Consider the following 19,422-nt stretch of genomic DNA (forward strand, 5'->3'; position numbering starts at 1 on the left):
TATTATGATAGTACTTGTGTGTACTTTATGGTAGTATTTGTGTGTACTTTATGGTAGAATTTGAGTGTACTTTATCATATTTGTGTGTACTTTATGATAGTACTTGTGTGTACTTTATTGTGATAGTACTTGTGTGTACTTTATTGTGATAGTACTTGTGTGTACTTTATGGTAGCATTTGTGTGTACTTTATTATGATAGTACGTACTTGTGTGTACTTTATTATGATAGTACTTGTGTGTACTTTATAATAGTATTTGTGTGTACTTTATGATAGTACTTGTGTGTACTTTATGATAGTATTTGTGTGTACTTGACAAAGACGCTTCTCCGTGAGCAAAAGTGTATTGTAGCTTAGATAAATAATTGCAGATGAGATAAATAGACACAAATAGAAAACATTATTTACACCAGCAAACACGAAGTAAGTCAAATGTGGAACTTATTTTGAAGGCACATCCACGTCACTTCCTGTCTAAGTTCAACTCCGGACGGCTCGATGGCATCTCAGTAGTTGTAGAGCCGCTGGCTGGGCTGCTTGTAGCGTCTCTCCGACGGCGAGCAGCGCGTCTTGAGCAGGTTCTGCCTGGCGAGGACGCCGCGGCTCAGCTTCTTGCGCTCGGCCCGCTGGAGGCGGAGCATCTGTACGTTGGCGGGCAGCGGGACGCCCCACGCCGCCAGGCGCCAGGAGATGTGCCTCCTCACCTCCACGGGCCTGCTTGGGGGACAGCGGGGGTCACATGACACGCTCAGACACGGTGGTCATTGAACGCAACATCTGCCTATATATATATATATATATATATATGGCCGCGTGTTGACACTGGAACAGACCACTTCCTGTGGGAAAGAGCGTGACGTCACCTCGGAGAGTTCTCCTCATCTTCGTCCGAGCCGTCCTCCTCTTCCTCGGCGCCACTCATCCTGCGTCTCATCTGGTAGACGGACATGCTGGGGTGCTCGATCAGCAGGTCCTCCAAGGGGTCCGCGTCAGGCGCCGACGTCAGGGGCCCGTTATCTGTCACGTGAGTCCGGAATAATGTTCTTTTTAATATTTTAATATTATTATTACTTACAGCATGCTATCATTTTAAGCATGTTTTTAAAGATACACTGTGATATATTTTGGTACTTGACGCATGTTAGTTAGCATTTTAGAATGCTAAGATTAGCATTTTCTAGCTAATTTACCAGGCATACACCTCAGTGTCATATTTCGGCGTTTCACTAATGCTAACTAAGTATGCTAACATTCGCAATCTACCTTTTTTAGCAGGTATACACCTCGGTGTCTTATTTTGATATTTAACTAATTCTAACTATAAGCATGCTAATACTAGCATGCTAGCTTTTTTTTGCTTATTTTGCGGGTACACACCTCGGCATCAAATATTGTGTTTTGTGACGAATTAGCATGCTAACGTTAGTATGCTAGCTTTTTTAAAGTTACATTTTTATGTATACGTACACATTAGTCATATTTTTATAGTTAACGCATGCTAGCGTTAGCATGCTAGCATTTTAAACACGTTTTTTTAAAGGTACACTGATGTATTTTGGTACTTGACGCATGTTAGTTAGCATTTTAGAATGCTAAGATTAGCATTTTCTAACTAATTTACCAGGCATACACCTCAGTGTCATATTTCGGCATTTCACTAATGCTAACTAAGTATGCTAACATTCGCAATCTACCTTTTTTTAGCAGGTATACACCTCGGTGTCTTATTTTGATATTTAACTAATTCTAACTATAAGCATGCTAATACTAGCATGCTAGCTTTTTTTTTGCTTATTTTGCGGGTACACACCTCGGCATCAAATATTGTGTTTTGTCACGAATTAGCATGCTAACGTTAGTATGCTAGCTTTTTTAAAGTTACATTTTTATGTATACGTACACATTAGTCATATTTTTATAGTTAACGCATGCTAGCGTTAGCATGCTAGCATTTTAAACACGTTTTTTTAAAGGTACACTGATTTATTTTGGTACTTGACGCATGTTAGTTAGCATTTTAGAATGCTAAGATTAGCATTTTCTAGCTAATTTACCAGGCATACACCTCAGCATCATATTTCGGTATTTCACTAATGCTAACAAAGTATGCTAACATTTGCATGCTAGCTTTTTAGGTGGTATTTCGCAGTTTATATTTTTGATAATTCATTAATGTTAACTGTAAGCATGCTATTGTTAACATACTACTGTTAGCATGCTAGCTTTTTTAAAGTTACATTTTTATGTATACGTACACATTGTCATGTTTTTATAGTTAACGCATGCTAGCGTTAGCATGATAGCATTTTAAACACGTTTTTTTAAAGGTACACTGATATATTTTGGTACTTGACGCATGTTAGTTAGCATTTTAGAATGCTAAGATTAGCATTTTCTAGCTAATTTACCAGGCATACATCTCAGCGTCATATTTCGGTATTTCACTAATGCTAACAAAGTATGCCAACATTTGCATGTTAGCTTTTTAGGTGGTATTTCGCAGTTTATATTTTTGATATTTCATTAATGTTTACTGTAAGCATGCTATTGTTAACATACTACTGTTAGCATGCTAGCTTTTTTAAAGTTACATTTTTATGTATACGTACACATTAGTCATATTTTTATAGTTAGCGTTAGCATGATAGCATTTTAAACACGTTTTTTTAAAAGGTACACTGATATATTTTGGTACTTGACGCATGTTAGTTAGCATTTTAGAATGCTAAGATTACCATTTTCTAGCGTCATATATATATATAACATACTACTGTTAGCATGCTAGCTTTTTAAGCGCATATGTTTTGTTACTTTGTGCTATCTGGCTAGCGTGCTAACTGTTAGCATTTCATTTCGGCTTTGGCTCTTCAGCATTCACACAAAATTTCAACCAAAAATACATTTTCTAGTTCTTTAAAGAAAAAATCTATATATTGTACTGGTTTTGAAGGTGAAAACTACAAAAATGGCCGCCACATCCTTTGACCTGTCAAACTGTGTGGCCCTCAGTGTGAGTGTCATGTTAAATTAAATGCTGACCTGGCAGATTAACCAGCACCCATCCGCCCTCCTCAGACTCCAGCAGATCCCCAAGAACGTCATCGCTCGCCTCGTAGTCGCCGCCGCCGCCGAGCAGGTGGGAGAGGATCTTGCCAATCATCGTCACGGCAACCTACGAGACAGATGTGTTAAAATGTCTGTTTGTCGTGCTTTTACAATCAAATGTATTCCAAGAATATGAAGCTTTATTTGTGTCTTCATTACGAGAAGAAACTGAATTTATGTTTTTACTTAAAATGATGCTGACAGTTTCATTGAATAAAAAATTGTGAGCAAAATGTGTTTACAAATTTGTTAAAATACAGTGTTCTAAAACTCAGTGGCCTAGTGGTTAGAGTGTCCGCCCTGAGATCGGTAGGTTGTGAGATCAAACCCCGGCCGAGTCATACCAAAGACTATAAAAATGGGACCCATTACCTCCCTGCTTGGCACTCAGCATCAAGGGTTGCAATTGGGGGTTAAATCACCACAAAATGATTCCCGGGCGCGGCCACCGCTGCTGCCCACTGCTCCCCTCACCTCCCAGGGGGTGATCAAGGGTGATGGGTCAAATGCAGAGAATAATTTCGCCACACCTGTGTGTGTGTGACAATCATTGGTACTTTAACTTTAAATAAATTCAGTCTAGAAAAAAATCAGTGTATACAAAAAAAATCAATGTAAAAGAAAGACAATGTAGAAAAAAATTCAGTCTAAACAATTCAATTTGAAGCAACAATTTTTTTTGCAGAATTTTTTTTTACACAGAATCTTTATACAATTATTTTTTCTGCACTGGATTGTTTTTTTTTTACAATTATTTTTCCTGCACTGGATTTTTTATTTATTGTTTTTTTTTTTACACTGAATTTGTATCCAATTATTTTTTTCTGCACTGGATTTTTTGAAATGATTTTTTTCTGCACTGCATTTTTTTATTGTTTTTTTTTTTTTACACTGAATTTGTATACAATTATTTTTTCTGCACTGGATTTTATTTACAATGAATTTTTCTGCACTGAAGTTTTGCATTTATTGTTTTGTTTTTTTTACATTGAATTTGTATACAATGATTTTTTCTCCCACTTCCAAAGACATGCACCTGGGGATAAGTTGATTGGCAACACTAAATTGGCCCTAGTGTGTGAATGTGAGTGTGAATGTTGTCTGTCTATCTGTGTTGGCCCTGCGATGAGGTGGCGACTTGTCCAGGGTGTACCCCGCCTTCCGCCCGATTGTAGCTGAGATAGGCTCCAGCGCCCCCCGCGACCCCAAAGGGAATAAGCGGTAGAAAATGGATGGATGGATGGACTTTTTCACAATGAATGTTTCTGCACTGATTTTTTTTTATTTATTGTTTTTTTTTTACACTGAAATGTTATACAATTATTTTTTCTGCACTGGACTTTTTTTTACAATTAATTTTTTTGCACTGCATTTTTTATTTGTCTTTTTTTACACTAAATGTTTATACAATTGTTTTTTCTGTGCTGGATTGTTTTTTAGAATGAATTTTTCTGCAATGAGTATATATTTTTTTACACTGAAATTGTATACAATTTTTTCTACACTGGATTTTTTTTACAATGAATTTTTCTGCACCTCATTTTTTATTTACATTTTTTTTTTTACACATAATTTTTCTACATTTATTTTTTGTGCACTAGAATTTTTTTACAACAAATTTTTCTGCACTGAATTTTCGCATTCATTGTTTGTTTGTTTTTTACATTGAATTTGTATACAATGATTTTTTTCTGCACTGTATTTTTTTCACAATTAATTTTTCTGCACTGAATTGTTTGTAGTTATTTTTTTACACTGAAATTGTATACAATATTTTTTTTTGCACTGGATTTTTTTTAAATGAATTTTTCTGCACTTAATTTTTTATTTATTGTTTTTTTTTACACTGAATTTTTAAACACTTATTTTTTCTGCACTGGATTTTTTTACAACTAATTTTTCTGCACTGAATTTATTGGGTTGTTTTTTTTTACATTGAATTTGTATACAATTATTTTTTCTGCACTGGATTTTTTTCACAATGAATTTTTCTGCATTGATTTATTTGTATTTTATTTTTTTACACTGAATTGTTGTACAATATTTTTTTTCTGCAGTTTTTTTACACTGAATGTTTTTAATTTTTAAATTGAATTTTTCTGCACAGACTTTTTATACACTGATTTTTTTCGAATTATATTTTTTTATACTGAATTTTAAAACACACACGTTTTGCTAAAATGATTGTATTAAAATAATTGTCAGCGTTACTTTACTTTACCATGAATTGATTAACGTGGACCCCGACTTAAACAAGTTGAAAAACGTATTCGGGTGTTACCATTTAGTGGTCAATTGTACGGAATATGTACTTCACTGTGCAATCTACTAATAAAAGTTTCAAACAATCAATCAAAACTTGTAAAATCCAGTTCAAAAAATTAAAACGCAAAAAATTCAGTTACATAAATTTAGTGTCTAAAAAAATAAAATATTTGGTAATAAAGACACACAAGAAGCGATAAAGATTAATCGCAATTGCAGTTATTTTTACCCCCGTTACAACTGTCGCCCTCTTGTGGCCACGCGGGGTAAAGCTCGCCTGTTTGGACCTGCCTGCTGTCTCTCACATGACGTCACAGTGACGTAACTGAGTTTAAAAACAGAGCACGTATGGCTGATGATGCACAGATGTTATATAATGTGTAGATCTGACCCTGCAGCCCCAATATTCTGCGTGTTTACCACTCAAGCAAGTTCCTAAACATAATATTGTAAACATCGATGCATATTATTGAGATTTAATCGTCAAGACGTCACATAGCCTAGTTAAAAATATTTTCTGTCCAAAAAAACCCCGAATAAATAAATTGTTATTTGGCTATTTTACGGCATCTCGGGTAGACTTGTCCTTGGCAGCAGCAATATGACGTCACAGGACAAAAAGACAAAGATTCGCGGCTGATATGTATATATACATTAAACCAGATTAAATGTTTCGTCGCGGTGGAGAACGAGCGTGTTTAAACTGACCTGATGAATCCAAATGGTTCTAGTCTTCTAGTCGGGGCGAGGTCGTCGAGCTGTTGATGCTGCGGATTTGTTTTGATGAGGAGCTTGTTTATCAGTCCTCCCTGCGTCCTACTAATACGTCACTAAGACGCGCCCACAAAGGCGGAGCCGGGAGTGCGCGTCACCCTAACGTCAGGCAACTACGATAAAGTTTCCGAAACACGTTCTTTAAAGTCTTTTACTTTGCTTGCGTGCGATTTGAAAACTTATATAATTATTTATTTTGTAATGTTTCAAAATAAGCCACGTTTTTGCAGGTTACATCGAGTGCATTTCATGGCGAGATAACCATCTTGTCTCGACTGACGACTCTTTGGCTTTGGCTTGAGTTTCAACTCGGGCACTTGTTTTTCAATATGTATGTTGAATATGTTCGCGAAGGAGCGACTAATGACAGTACTGCGGTTTCCAATCTTGTACTTAACCAAAGCGCATCGTTTCCCCCTGTTGTCTCATTATTTTAATGAATTGTAACCTTCCTCCTTTTCCGTTAAGTGGTCATGGCGAGAGAACTATCTTGTTTCAACTGATGCCTCTTTGGCTGTGTTTCAACTCGCGCACTTCCATTTCAATATATATGCTCAATATGTTCGTAAAGGCGCGAATAATGACAATAATACCGTCGCAAATCGTATACTTAACAAAAAGGCATCGTTTACCCCTGTCCGCTCATCATTTTTAATGAATTGCAACCACTCGGGTTAGTTCCTCCTCTTCCGTTAAGTAGCCAAGATGGTGGCTAGTGCGTAAAAGTGTCATTGAGTGCAACATCCGGGTACTGGCTGCATTCTCCCCCTGTTTGAGCGTACTTTACGCACTCGCCAAGCCAAGTGCAGAAGTGGGCAAGTATTGAAACGCACTTGCGCATTCACAATGCTAAGCGAAAGGGCGGAAGTGCGCGAGTTGAAATAGCCGTAACCGGAAGAGGTTTCCAAAAGTGAAACAACACGACCAACTTTGCTACCGCTGCACCAGTACCGGTAAGAAAATGACTTAAAATGCTACTTTAATTACTTTTGACTCAAATAAAACCATCGTACCTCTAAGTTACTTAAAAGTGACGCGTTCTGTTGTCAAAGGTTATATTTAAGGGAAACTACAAGGCTGTTTTAGTCGTCAGGGGTCAACTGTTTAACAAGAAGTCATGATAAGGAACATCACGTGGTTTCCAGTACAATAACTTTACATTTTGTCATACATATAAGTAAAAATGACAGAAAACAATAAAAAAAAATAAAAAAAAAGGGATACAAAAAAGTGACTACATTGCTAGTAATAGTACTAAACATAGACCCAATAATTACATTTCAAAAAAGGGTCATTAGAATAATACACAAAGCGTGCTACTATGAACATACCAATCCATTATATATAAGTTCTAATGTGTTAAAATTTTTCACATATTGTGTTTTTAAAAGCAATGGAAATCATTTTTTGAGTAAAGAACAACAGCCTTCCAGCTTGTATTCTGAGGTTATTTAAATTAAGAGGAAAAAAACTATAATTTAATAGATTTTTGAAATAGGTAAAGTAAGAACGAATATAAAATACAAATGTTTTTCAGTTTTCGGAGTTAAATGGTGGAACAAGCCCAGTGACGAGTTGAAGACATGTACAGGTAGTTTTTTGTTAAGGTGAAAGGTGAAATAATTGAAAATTATAAAATATAGTAACGATAACCGTATTTTTCGGAGTATAAGACGCTCCGGAGTATAAGTCGCACCGGCCGAAAATGCATAATAAAGAAGGAAAAAAACATATATAAGTCGCACTTTTTGGGGAAATGTATTTGATAAAAGCCAACACCAAGAATAGACATTTGAAAGGCAATTTAAAATAAATAAAGAAGAGTGAACAGGCTGAATAAGTGTACGTTATATGAGGCATAAATAGTTAAGTTAAAGTTAAAGTACCAATGATTGTCACATACACACTAGGTGTGGCGAAATTTGTCCTCTGCATTTGACCCATCCCCTTGTTCACCCCCTGGGAGGTGAGGGGAGCAGTGGGCAGCAGCGGTGCTGCGCCCGGGAATCATTTTTGGTGATTTAACCCCCAATTTCAACCCTTGCTGCTGAGTGCCAAGCAGGGAGGTAATGGGTCCCATTTTTTTATAGTCTTTGGTACTGAACTCACAACCTACCGATCTCAGGGCGGACACTCTAACCACTAGGCCGCTGAGTAGGTGGCCTAGTGGTTAGAGAAGGTGCCTGGTATGTTAACGTAACATATTATGGTAAGAGTCATTCAAATAACTATAACATATAGAACATGCTATACGTTTACCAAACAATCTGTCACTCCTAATCGCTAAATCCCATGAAATCTTATACGTCTAGTCTCTTACGTGAATGAGATAAATAATATTATTTGATATTTTACGGTAACGTGTTAATAATTTCACACATAAGTCGCTCCTGAGTATAAGTCGCACCCCCGGCCAAACTATGAAAAAAACTGCGACTTATAGTCCGAAAAATACGGTACTTTCATCCCATTGATTTTTTTGAACATTGATGTTCCAGGTAATCAGTGAAAGTAATGGATAGGCAAATATAAGCTTTGACTTCAGTTTATTCCTTTTTCGGTCATTCTTTTTCTTTTCTTTTTTTGCGTTAAATAGGTATAATCTGTACTGTTAAACTGATCACACAAAATGGTTGATTATATGACCGAAATAAACGTATTTACTTATTAATCAAAGTCAAGTAAATAAAACCATTGATGTATGAATATTGAAGTTAAATATTTGACTGAATCGCTCAATTTATACCGTATTTTTCGGAGTATAAGTCGCACCGGAGTATAAGTCGCACCTGCCGAAAATGCATAATAAAGAAGGAAAAAAACATATATAAGTCGCACTATGAAAAAAACTGCGACTTATAGTCCGAAAAATACGGTAAGTACATTTTGTATACAAATGAACCCTAATGATCAGTGAATTAAACTTGTTGCTTAATATTGTTGAATTTGGCCTAATGTTTAGTTGTAGTCGATTGTTGAGTACATCAATCTATAAATTGTCTTACATTTCCTTGTAGTCGAGATGATGTCATCTTCAGGAATGGACCAGTTCTTTGATGTCTTTGACAACAAAGTACGACAGGTTTATTTTGATGTAGATTTTACGATAAGCGCTCCAAGTGCTGTATTTTCCCCGCTGCTTCCTTAATTCCTGTGCTCACTTGGCGAATTATGTTGAAATAATATCAGTCAATAGGGCAAAAATTGACTTGTAAAATGATTGTATGAACTGTAACAGGTAAAACTGAGTCAGGAATGTAAGTTGGATTATGTCTAAAATAATGGTTTAATGACATTTCCAATTTATTTAATGATACGTACCAACATGTTGTAGGAACAGTTAAATATTGTCGTTAAAATCACGTAAATAGGATTTGTGCTCGTCCCAGACTTCCCGGCTTTAATTAAGATTGATGATTTTAAGTTTCATTTTTTTGGCAGCAGCAAGATGGCGCCCAGAGTGGATGACGTCATGCGTCTGTGCTGCGAGATTTCGGCCCACGATGACATCAAAGTAGCGGTGAAGAACTCGGTCAAAGGAGCCATGTTGGCGGGAGGAAGCGCGTTTGTTGGCGGCATGCTTGGCGGACCTCCGGGTATCGCTGTCGGTAAGGACAACTGTGACCTCGTTTGATTGGGCACAACAAAAATAGAGCGGCGTTTCCAGACAAGACAGAGGCTAAAAGGTTTCCTTAAAAGATAAAGCGTGAGTCTAGTCTATTGGGAAACCAAAAGATAGTCATGAGGGAAGTGTGTCTTCTTATAGGCACATCCAGTCAGCTACACTGAGATGTCTAGAGCTGTGCATGCAAGAGTGGTCCATCTCAGGTCTTAATTCGGGCCAGCTAGCACGTCCTCCAGACTGGTATTCTCTCCATGCAAGGGAGGGGGACATTGTGAAAAGCGGCAGGTCAACTGGTCTAAAAAGGGGTTTATTTAAAGTTTTCATGCGGGACTTATTTGCTTCTACTGCAGAAAAAAAATGGTATAACAATTCAGTGTAAAAAAAAAAATAAATCAATGCAGAAAAATTAATTGTGAAAAAAATCCAGTGCAGAAAAAAATCATTGTATACAAATTCAATGTTAAAAAACCAACCCAATAAATTCAGTGCAGAAAAATGTGTTGTAAAAAAATCCAGTGCAGAAAAAATAAGTGTATAAAAATTCAGTGTAAAAAAAAAACAATAAATAAAAAATTAAGTGCAGAAAAATTCATTGTAAAAAAATCCAGTGCAAAAAAAACATCGTATACAATTTCCGTGTAAAAAAATAACTACAAACAATTCAGTGCAGAAAAATTAATTGTGAAAAAAATACAGTGCAGAAAAAATCATTGTATACAAATTCAATGTAAAAAACAAACAAACAATGAATGCGAAAATTCAGTGCAGAAAAATTTGTTGTAAAAAAATTCCAGTGCAGAAAAAATAAATGTAGAAAAATTACGTGTAAAAAAAAAACTATAAATAAAAAATGAGGTGCAGAAAAATTCATTGTAAAAAAAAATCCAGTGTAGATAAATTGTATACAATTTCAGTGTAAAAAAAATATATACTCAGTGCAGAAAAATTCATTCTAAAAAACAATCCAGCACAGAAAAAACAATTGTATAAACATTTAGTGTAAAAAAAGACAAATAAAAAATGCAGTGCAAAAAAATTAATTGTAAAAAAAAGTCCAGTGCAGAAAAAATAATTGTATAAAAATTCAGTGTAAAAAAACAATAAATAAAATAATTGAGTGCAGAAAAAAATAATTGTATAACATTTCAGTGAAAAAAAACAATTAAAAAATAATAATAATACAAAAATCAGTGCAGAAACATTCATTGTGAAAAAGTCCAGTGCAGAAAAAATCATTGTATACAAATTCAATGTAAAAAAAACAAACAATAAATACAAAACTTCAGTGCAGAAAAATTCATTGTAAATAAAATCCAGTGCAGAAAAAATAATTGTATACAAATTTAGTGTAAAGAAAACACAATAAATAAAAAAATGCAGTGCAGAAAAAATCATTAAAAAAATCCAGTGCAGAAAAAAATAATTGTATACAAATTCAGTGTAAAAAAAAAAAACAATAAAAAATGCAGTGCAGAAAAAATCATTTTTTGGTGGTAGCAGGGGTGTATAATGTAGCCGGAAGAGTCAGGGCTGCATGGGATTCTGGGTATTTGTTCTGTTGTGTTTAAGGTGCAGATGTTCTCCTGAAATGTGTTTGTCATTCTTGTTTGGTTTTGGTTCAAAGTGTGGCGCATTGTTAGTAAGAGTGTTAAAGTTGTTTTATATGGCCACCGTCAGTGTAACCTGTGTGGCTGTTGACCAAGTATGCCTTGCTGTCACTTACGTGTGCAAGTAGAAGATGCATATAACAAAAGGCTGGGCTGGCACGCTGTCTATACAGATTGTAGAGAGCGCTAAATGCTGTACCATAATGGCACGCCCTTATTATTATTGTAAGGGTGAAAATCGGAGAATATTAATCCCAGGAGTTGTCTGCGAGAGGCACTGAAATCCGGAAGTCTCCCGGGAAAATCGGGGGGGGGTCGGCAAGTATGCAGCTGAGCCACATCAAAGTGATCAAAGAGCCGCATGCGGCTCTGGAGCCACGGGTTGCCGACCCCTGATGTAGGGCATTCCAGAGTACTGGAGCCCAGGTAGAAAGCCCTCGAGAGCCTGCAGACTGGGGGTCACTAATAAGCCAGCGTTTTTGGAGCTTAAACGTCTGGACGAAACATCCATCCATCTTCTTCCGCTTATCCGAGGTCGGGTCGAGTGGGCAGTAGCCTAAGTAAAGAAGCCCAGACATCCCTCTCCCCAGCCACTTCGTCCAACTTCTCCCAAGTTACCCCGAGACGTTTCCAGGCCAGCTGAGAGACATTGTACCCCCGACTTGTCCTGGATCTTTCCCGTAGCCTCCTACCGGTCGGACGTGCCCTAAACATCTCCCTGGGGAGGCTTCTGGGGCACATCCTGACCAGATGCCCGAACAACCTCATCTGGCTCCTCTCAATGTGGAGAAACAGCGGCTTTACTCTGACAGAGTTTCTCACCCGATCTCTAATAGAGAGCCCCACCAACACGACGAAGGAAACTCATTTCGGCCACTTGTTCTCGAGATCTCGTTCTTTCAATCACAACCTAAAGCCCATGACCCACCACCCGACAAAATAAACTCTTTTCGGCCACTTGATCTCGTTCTTTCAGTCACAACCTAAAGCTCATGACCATAGGTGAGGATAGGAATGTAAATCGACCGGTAAAATGAGAGCTTTGCCTTCCGGTTTAGCTCCTTCTTCACCGCGACAGACTGATACAGTGTCCGCATCGCTGCAGTCGCCGCACCGATCTACCGGTCGACTTCACAATCCACTTCTCGACTACATGAGCTAGATTTTGGAACGAGAAAAAGGGTTTCCATAACCGATAAAGTGGGAGTCCAGTCTATCAGGAAACCAACAAATAGTCATCAGGGGAAGTGTATCTTCCTTCAGGCAGTCAGTCAGCTATGCAGAGATGTCTATAGCTGTGCAACTGGTGGTCCATCCCAGGTCTCAATTCGTCCTCCAGACTGGTACATCTTCAGAAATCAACCGTGGCCAATTGGTATCCTCACCATGCAGTGGAGGGTAACAGAGTAGAAAAGTGGCAGGTCAACTGGTCTAAAAAGGGGTCTACTTAAAAGCTGGAGTATATAGATGAGTTTTAAGATGGGATGTAAATGTTTCTACTGAGTTCGTTTTTATTGAGTGGAATAAGAATAGAGTAGTAATTACAAACCCCGTTTCCATATGAGTTGGGAAATTGTGTTAGATGTAAATATAAACGGAATACAATGATTTGCAAACCATTTTCAACCCATATTCAGTTGAATATGCTACAAAGGCAACATATTTGATGTTCAAACTGATAAACATTTTTTTTGTTGTTGCAAATAATCATTAACTTTAGAATTTGATGCCAGCAACACGTGACAGAGAAGTTGGGAAAGGTGGCAATAAATACTGATAAAGTTGAGGAATGCTCATCAAACACTTATTTGGAACATCCCACAGGTGAACAGGCAAATTGGGAACAGGTGGGTGCCATGATTGGGTATAAAAGTAGATTCCATGAAATGCTCAGTCATTCACAAACAAGGATGGGGCGAGGGTCACCACTTTGTCAACAAATGCGTGAGCAAATTGTTGAACAGTTTAAGAAAAACCTTTCTCAACCAGCTATTGCAAGGAATTTAGGGATTTCACCATCTACGGTCCGTAATATCAAAGGGTTCAGAGAATCTGGAGAAATCACTGCACGTAAGCAGCTAAGCCCGTGACCTTCGATCCCTCAGGCTGTACTGCATCAACAAGCGACATCAGTGTGTAAAGGATATCACCACATGGGCTCAGGAACACTTCAGAAACCCACTGTCAGTAACTACAGTTGGTCACTACATCTGTAAGTGCAAGTTAAAACTCTCCTACGCAAGGCGAAAACCGTTTATCAACAACACCCAGAAACGCCGTCGGCTTCGCTGGGCCTGAGCTCATCTAAGATGTACTGATGCAAAGTGGAAAAGTGTTCTGTGGTCTGACGAGTCCACATTTCAAATTGTTTTTGGAAACAGTGGACGTTGTGTCCTCCGGACCAAAGAGAAAAAGAACCATCTGGATTGTTATTGGCCCAAAGTGTAAAAGCCAGCATGTGTGATGGTATGGGGGTGTATTAGTGCCCAAGACATGGGTAACTTACACATCTGTGAAGGCACCATTAATGCTGAAAGGTACATACAGGTTTTGGAGCAACATATGTTGCCATCCAAGCAACGTTACCATGGGCGCCCCTGCTTATTTCAGCAAGACAATGCCAAGCCACGTGTTACATCAACGTGGCTTCATAGTAAAAGAGTGCGGGTACTAGACTGGCCTGCCTGTAGTCCAGACCTGTCTCCCATTAAAAATGTGTGGCGCATTACGAAGCCTAAAATACCACAACGGAGACCCCCGGACTGTTGAACAACTTAAGCTGTACATCAAGCAAGAATGGGAAAGAATTCCACCTGAGAAGCTTAAAAATTTGGTCTCCTCAGTTCCCAAACGTTTACTGAGTGTTGTTAAAAGGAAAGGCCGTGTAACACAGTGGTGAACATGCCCTTTCCCAACTACTTTGGCACGTGTTGCAGCCATGAAATTCTAAGTTAATTATTATTTGCAAAAAAAAAATAAAGTTTATGAGTTTGAACATCAAATATCTTGTCTTTGTAGTGCATTCAACTGAATGTGGGTTGAAAATGATTTGCAAATCATTGTATTCCGTTTATATTTACATCTAGCACAATTTCCCAACTCATATGGAAACGGGGTTTGTAGTTTTAGCTAAGGTCAGAGGGTGTTTATAAGTTATGGAAAACTGCTAGTTTAGCTCAATCATGTCTATGAATGTTCTCGTTCATCCAGGTCTTTGTAATCTCAGGGCATTCAATCGATCCACATACCTGCCAACTACTCCGGTTTTCCCGTAATTAGTACGGTTTTCATCAACCTATTCCGGGTTACGGTTGCAGTGATAAAAAATACGGTTTTTCATTAATTTAAAAAAAAATTTGTTTTTAAAGTTTTATTCACGAAATCGCGTAACAACAATGACAATCGACACTGCTTCCCGTAACTTCCTATCGAGCCATTCCGAATGCCATGCGCGAGGCTATTTATAGCACCGCTGCCAAGCACGAGGCACCTGTTGCCATTGTTTCCAAACGAGCGAACGATCATGGAATCAGCCGGAGAAAAATCGCAAACGAGTCTTAAACCGAAAAGAAAACTGCAGTCATTCCGTGAAGAATATTCAAAAGTCTATCCGGGAATAATTATCCGTTCCAAAAAGGGTGAAAACTACGCGAATTGCACCTTGTGCAGACAAGATTTTTCGATCGGACACGGAGGAATTAGTGATGTAAAAGACCACGTTGGGACAAAAAAACACAAGTCTAATGCCGTTGCTAGCGATACAAGTGGAAAACTTTCAAAGTTTTTCGGATTTTAGCCACAAAAAGGTAATGACACCAATGTTATCTATTGGAATTGTTTAGTACTGTTATACTGTTAAAAGTGTTTATACTATTTATGCTTTCAAGTCCAAGTTGAAGAAATCTTGTTAAATGTTGACAGCATAACTACCAAAATACAGAAGTATGTCCTTAATATTTTTGCAGTGCTATTTCTGTTGAAAAGTTAAAATGATTACATTAGAGATGTGATGTGCCACTTTTCAAGTGTCTGATGGCTTAAATTAATTTTCATTAATTTTTCATATTTTGAATTCTTTTGAAAGGCTTACAAAAAAACTACATTTGAATTGTAATTCCATGCTATTGACAGGACTATTAATTTTAATGAAGTTAGCTTACCATGTTTACAGTATGATAATTGTGATAGAAATGTGAATTTTAGGCACAGAATATTTTTTACAATTGAACAAGGCAGTAGATTATACAAGCTTGGACAGAAAGTTAATAATGACACCAATTTTTTTTTAATGGAATTGTTTAGTACTGTTTTACTATTTGTTTACTGTAAAAAGTGTTTATACTGTTTATACTTTCAATTAACAAATTGAAGTCTTGTGAAAGGTTGACAGGATAACTGGCATTAACTGTCAAAATAATTTCAAACTATTGAAGTTAGCTTACAGAATAAACATGTCAATCAACCCATATGATTTTTGCTGTAATATTTTTGTTTTGAAAAGTCACTGTGACTGATAGAAAAGTGATGGTTTTAGCAATGTTTTAACCTGTCTGAATGCTAATAATCATTTTGCGTCGGGGGGCGAAGCCCTGAACCCCCCACCAGGACTTTGTCCTGGACCTACCCGGGCCTGCGGCCCCTGGACCCTGGCTACTAGGTTTTTCTGATTTCAAAAGTTGGCAGGTATGGATCCATATCGTAAAAAGAATTTCCTTACGGCAACTTCACCTTCACTTTCCCTATACTCACCACTAGTCGGCGCCACCACTCATGGTATTCTGTGTTGAAACCACCACATTAGACTCTGGGTTACACAGATGTAGAAAACCTAACTTGTTCACACATAACATTACTGATAACTTTTTTTGTACAAAACAAAAATGCTTTTGACAACTAAAACATCAACTTTTACTGACAGCGAGTAATCGGCAACGGACACACAGATTAAGATACACATTAGTAAATAGTTTTGCTACGATAATACTGTTTCCAATAAAGTAGAGCATCATTGAAGTCGCCACCACGTGGCCAACGGTCACACACACGTGAGATTGTACTGAACAAAACGAAGCAAAGATGGTAGCAGTTGATTATATCAAATGTTCTTTAACATCGGATATTTTCGTATTTCTTTGGTGATTGTGTTGCCGTCAGCTCGCTGCCATCTGAAAGCTAAGGATGCTATAATAAGGAAGGGGGGAAAGTGAAACCAAAGGAGACTTGGGTAAACTTTGTGGGACACGCTGCTGTTATCAGAGCTATTTTTACGCCAGTGGAGCAGACCGTGTTTATTTGTGGCATCAGGACGGTGCTTGAAGGAACGCGCCGCCATTCCGCACCGTCTACAGGCTTTGGATGTCGTTTTTATTGTCAATCAAAATTTGAAAAAAAGACTTGACTCATACACTCCAATATCTGGGCTTAGGTTTTGGTCCAACCCCTTTCAGAGAATGGCGGGAAAATAACGTAAATTATGGACACAGAAGCTTTGGATTTATTATGATTTGACATTACAGTGGATCGCTGTGGGTCAGGTGTCAAACTCAAGGCCCGGAAACCAGATCTGGCCCACCACGTCATTACAAGTGGTCTGTCATTTCATTAATGTGGCCTGCCATGTCATTTAATGTGTTCTACCATGTCATTTAAAGTGATCTGTCATGTCATTTATGTGGTCCGCAATGTTATTTATTGTATTCCACCATATCATTTAAAGTGGTCCATCACCTCAGTAATGTGGCCCTTTAAAGTGGTCTGTCATATCATTAACGTGGTCTGCCATATCATTTAAATGGCCTGCCATATCATTTAATGTGATCTGTCACCTAATTAAATTGGCCTGCCATATCATTTAATGTGGTCCGTCATTTCATTAAAGTAGCCCAACATGTCATTTAAAGTGGTCCGTCACCTCAGTAAGGTGGCTCGACATGTCATTTAACATGGTCTGTCACCTCATTCATGTGGCCCGCCATATCATTTAAAATGGTTCGTCACCTCAATAAGGTGGCCCGCCATGTCATTTAAAGCAGTCTGTCACCTCAGTAAGGTAGCCCGCCAAATCATTTAATGTGGTCCGTCATTTCATTAAAGTAGCCCAACATGTCATTTAGAGTGGTCCGTCACCTCAGTAAGGTGGCCCGCTATATAATTTAAAGTGGTCCGTCACCTCATTAAGGTGGCTTGCCATGTCATTTAATGTGGTCCGTCACCTCAGTAAGGTGGCCCGCCATGTCATTTAAAGTGGTCCGTCGCCTCATTAAAGTAGCCCACCATATCATTTAAAATGGTCCGTCACCTCAATAAGGTGGCCCGCCATGTCATTTAAAGTGGTCCGTCACCTCAGTAAAGTGGCCTGCCATGACATTTAAAGTCGTCCGTCATCTCAGTAAGGTGGCCCGCCATGTCATTTAAAGTGGTCCGTCACCTCATTAAAAGTAGCCCACCATGTCATTTAAAATGGTCCGTCACCTCAGTAAGGTGGCCCGCCATGACATTTAAAGTGGTCCGTCACCTCAGTAAGGTGGCCTGCCATATTATTCAATGTGGTCCATCACCTCATTAAGATGGCTCGCCATGTCATTTAACGTTGTCTGTCACGTCATTTAAAGTGGCCCGCCATGTCATTCAATGTCGTCCTCCACATCAATAAGTGGCCCTCAATTTGACCACAAGTTAGACACACCTGCACTAGCACATCCTTGAAGATAATGTACTTACTCATTGTGTCCACCAGGTGGTGTCGTAGGGAGCCTGCTGGGAAGCTGGCTGACCAGCGGTCAGTTCCGGCCTCTTCCTCAGATCCTGATGGAGTTGCCGCCCGCCCAGCAGCAGAAGCTGTACAAGGACGTCATGGCCATCCTGAGCGGTCTGGACTGGACGGACGCGGCCCAGCTGGTCGCCATGGTGATGGGCAGCGCCACGCTACAGCAGCAGGTCACGGCCGCCCTGCTCAACTACATCACCAAGGAACTGAGAGCGGAAGTTCGTTATAGAGACTGACAAAGGGAAATTTGGAACTCGAAGAGTTGTATTTTTCTACTTGAATGTTTTCTAGCAATTAAGACTTTTTGGGGGGAGTTTCTTCAGCGTCAAAGAACAAACTCTTGTTTTGCACACACTCATTTTTAACTGATAATATTGTTTACAAAAATGTCACTCTGCATCAGGGGAATTACGTCATCACTGGCTTAAATTAATAAAAGGAAAAATTCATTACAAACAATAAATACAACCTTTTTCGTTTAAGATGTCGTCATTTTAAAGAAACACCCGATTTAAGAACTTAATTAGGTTTGGAAATAAAAAAAGTTTGTATAGTGAAGCAACATAAGAAACAATGTAAATATAATAATAATAATGGGGTTCCAGCCTGGACACGTCCATATTTTAGTGAAGGTTTGTACACAATAGAAACAGTACTGTAAATTAAACAAAGGTGTAATGGATCAGCTTTGTATTTAATAAAAAGGCAAAACGACGACAAGCTGAACTGTGCTGCTCTACTAGCACCATACTTGCCAACCCTCACGGATTTTCCGGGAGACTCCCGAATTTCAGCACCTCTCCCGAAAACCTCCCGGGACAAATTTTCTCCCGAAAATCTCCCGATTTTCAGGCGGTCCGCTCTATGCGGACCTGAGTGAGGACAGGCTTTATTCACGATATAAACAGCGTGCCTCCCCAATCACTTATTGCATACGAGGCGTCCGGCATACCGCCGATGAGCATGGTGCAGGTGGAGAAGATCTTCTCGGCGTCCGTGTTGGCGCACACGTTGCCAAAGCCGACGCTGGTCAGGCTGCTGAGGGTGAAGTAGAGGGCGGCGATGTACGAGCTGCGCACCGACGGGCCGCCGACCGTGTTGTTGACGTAGGGCAGGGGTCGGCAACCCAAAATGTTGAAAGAGCCATATTCATACTTGCCAACCTTGAGACCTCCGATTTCGGGAGGTGGGGGGAGGGGTGGGCGTGGTCGGGGTGGGACGGGGGCGTGGCTAAAAGGGGAGGAGTATATTTACAGCTAGAATTCACCAAGTCAAGTAT

General features: G+C 38.7%; 2 protein-coding genes across 4 annotated transcripts; one reads left to right on the plus strand and one right to left on the minus strand.

Annotated features, from left to right (window-relative positions):
* Window positions 1-305: 305 nt before the first annotated feature.
* Window positions 306-6,859, minus strand: LOC133608463 (tumor protein p53-inducible nuclear protein 1). Of its 2 annotated transcripts, none has more exons than XM_072913335.1 (4): window positions 6,778-6,859; window positions 3,041-3,173; window positions 865-1,018; window positions 306-715 (listed from the first exon to the last, which is right to left on the minus strand). In XM_072913335.1, the coding sequence occupies exons 2-4, from the start codon at window positions 3,159-3,161 to the stop codon at window positions 508-510; spliced, it is 483 nt and encodes a 160-aa protein (XP_072769436.1). In that variant the 5' UTR covers window positions 3,162-3,173; window positions 6,778-6,859; the 3' UTR covers window positions 306-507. The 2 variants fall into 2 exon arrangements, with proteins under 2 accessions (XP_072769436.1, XP_061819691.2); XM_061963707.2 differs by lacking the exon at window positions 6,778-6,859 and adding an exon at window positions 6,080-6,228 and having other exon boundaries at window positions 307-715.
* On the plus strand, window positions 6,668-18,625 carry LOC133608464 (protein C19orf12 homolog). 2 transcript variants are annotated; one of them, XM_061963710.2, is made up of 3 exons: window positions 6,668-7,098; window positions 9,590-9,753; window positions 18,114-18,625. In XM_061963710.2, exons 2-3 carry the CDS (start codon window positions 9,594-9,596, stop codon window positions 18,377-18,379), a joined length of 426 nt encoding a protein of 141 aa, XP_061819694.1. In that variant the 5' UTR covers window positions 6,668-7,098; window positions 9,590-9,593; the 3' UTR covers window positions 18,380-18,625. The 2 variants fall into 2 exon arrangements, with proteins under 2 accessions (XP_061819694.1, XP_061819693.1); XM_061963709.2 differs by having other exon boundaries at window positions 6,688-7,098; window positions 9,587-9,753.
* The last annotated feature ends 797 nt before the right edge of the window (window positions 18,626-19,422 follow it).

This window comes from Nerophis lumbriciformis, linkage group LG06 (assembly GCF_033978685.3).
Source record: "Nerophis lumbriciformis linkage group LG06, RoL_Nlum_v2.1, whole genome shotgun sequence".
NCBI classification, from domain to species: domain Eukaryota; kingdom Metazoa; phylum Chordata; class Actinopteri; order Syngnathiformes; family Syngnathidae; genus Nerophis; species Nerophis lumbriciformis.

Coding starts and splice junctions, on each gene's coding strand:
- LOC133608463 (XM_072913335.1), bottom strand. CDS start 3,161: ATGATTGGCAAGATCCTCTCCCACCTGCTCGGCGGCGGCGGCGACTAC. Junction 1,019..3,040: donor GGTGCTGGTTAATCTGCCAG/GTCAGCATTTAA, acceptor CTCACGTGACAG/ATAACGGGCCCCTGACGTCG. Junction 716..864: donor GATGAGGAGAACTCTCCGAG/GTGACGTCACGC, acceptor TCCCCCAAGCAG/GCCCGTGGAGGTGAGGAGGC.
- LOC133608464 (XM_061963710.2), top strand. CDS start 9,594: ATGGCGCCCAGAGTGGATGACGTCATGCGTCTGTGCTGCGAGATTTCG. Junction 9,754..18,113: donor ACCTCCGGGTATCGCTGTCG/GTAAGGACAACT, acceptor TGTGTCCACCAG/GTGGTGTCGTAGGGAGCCTG.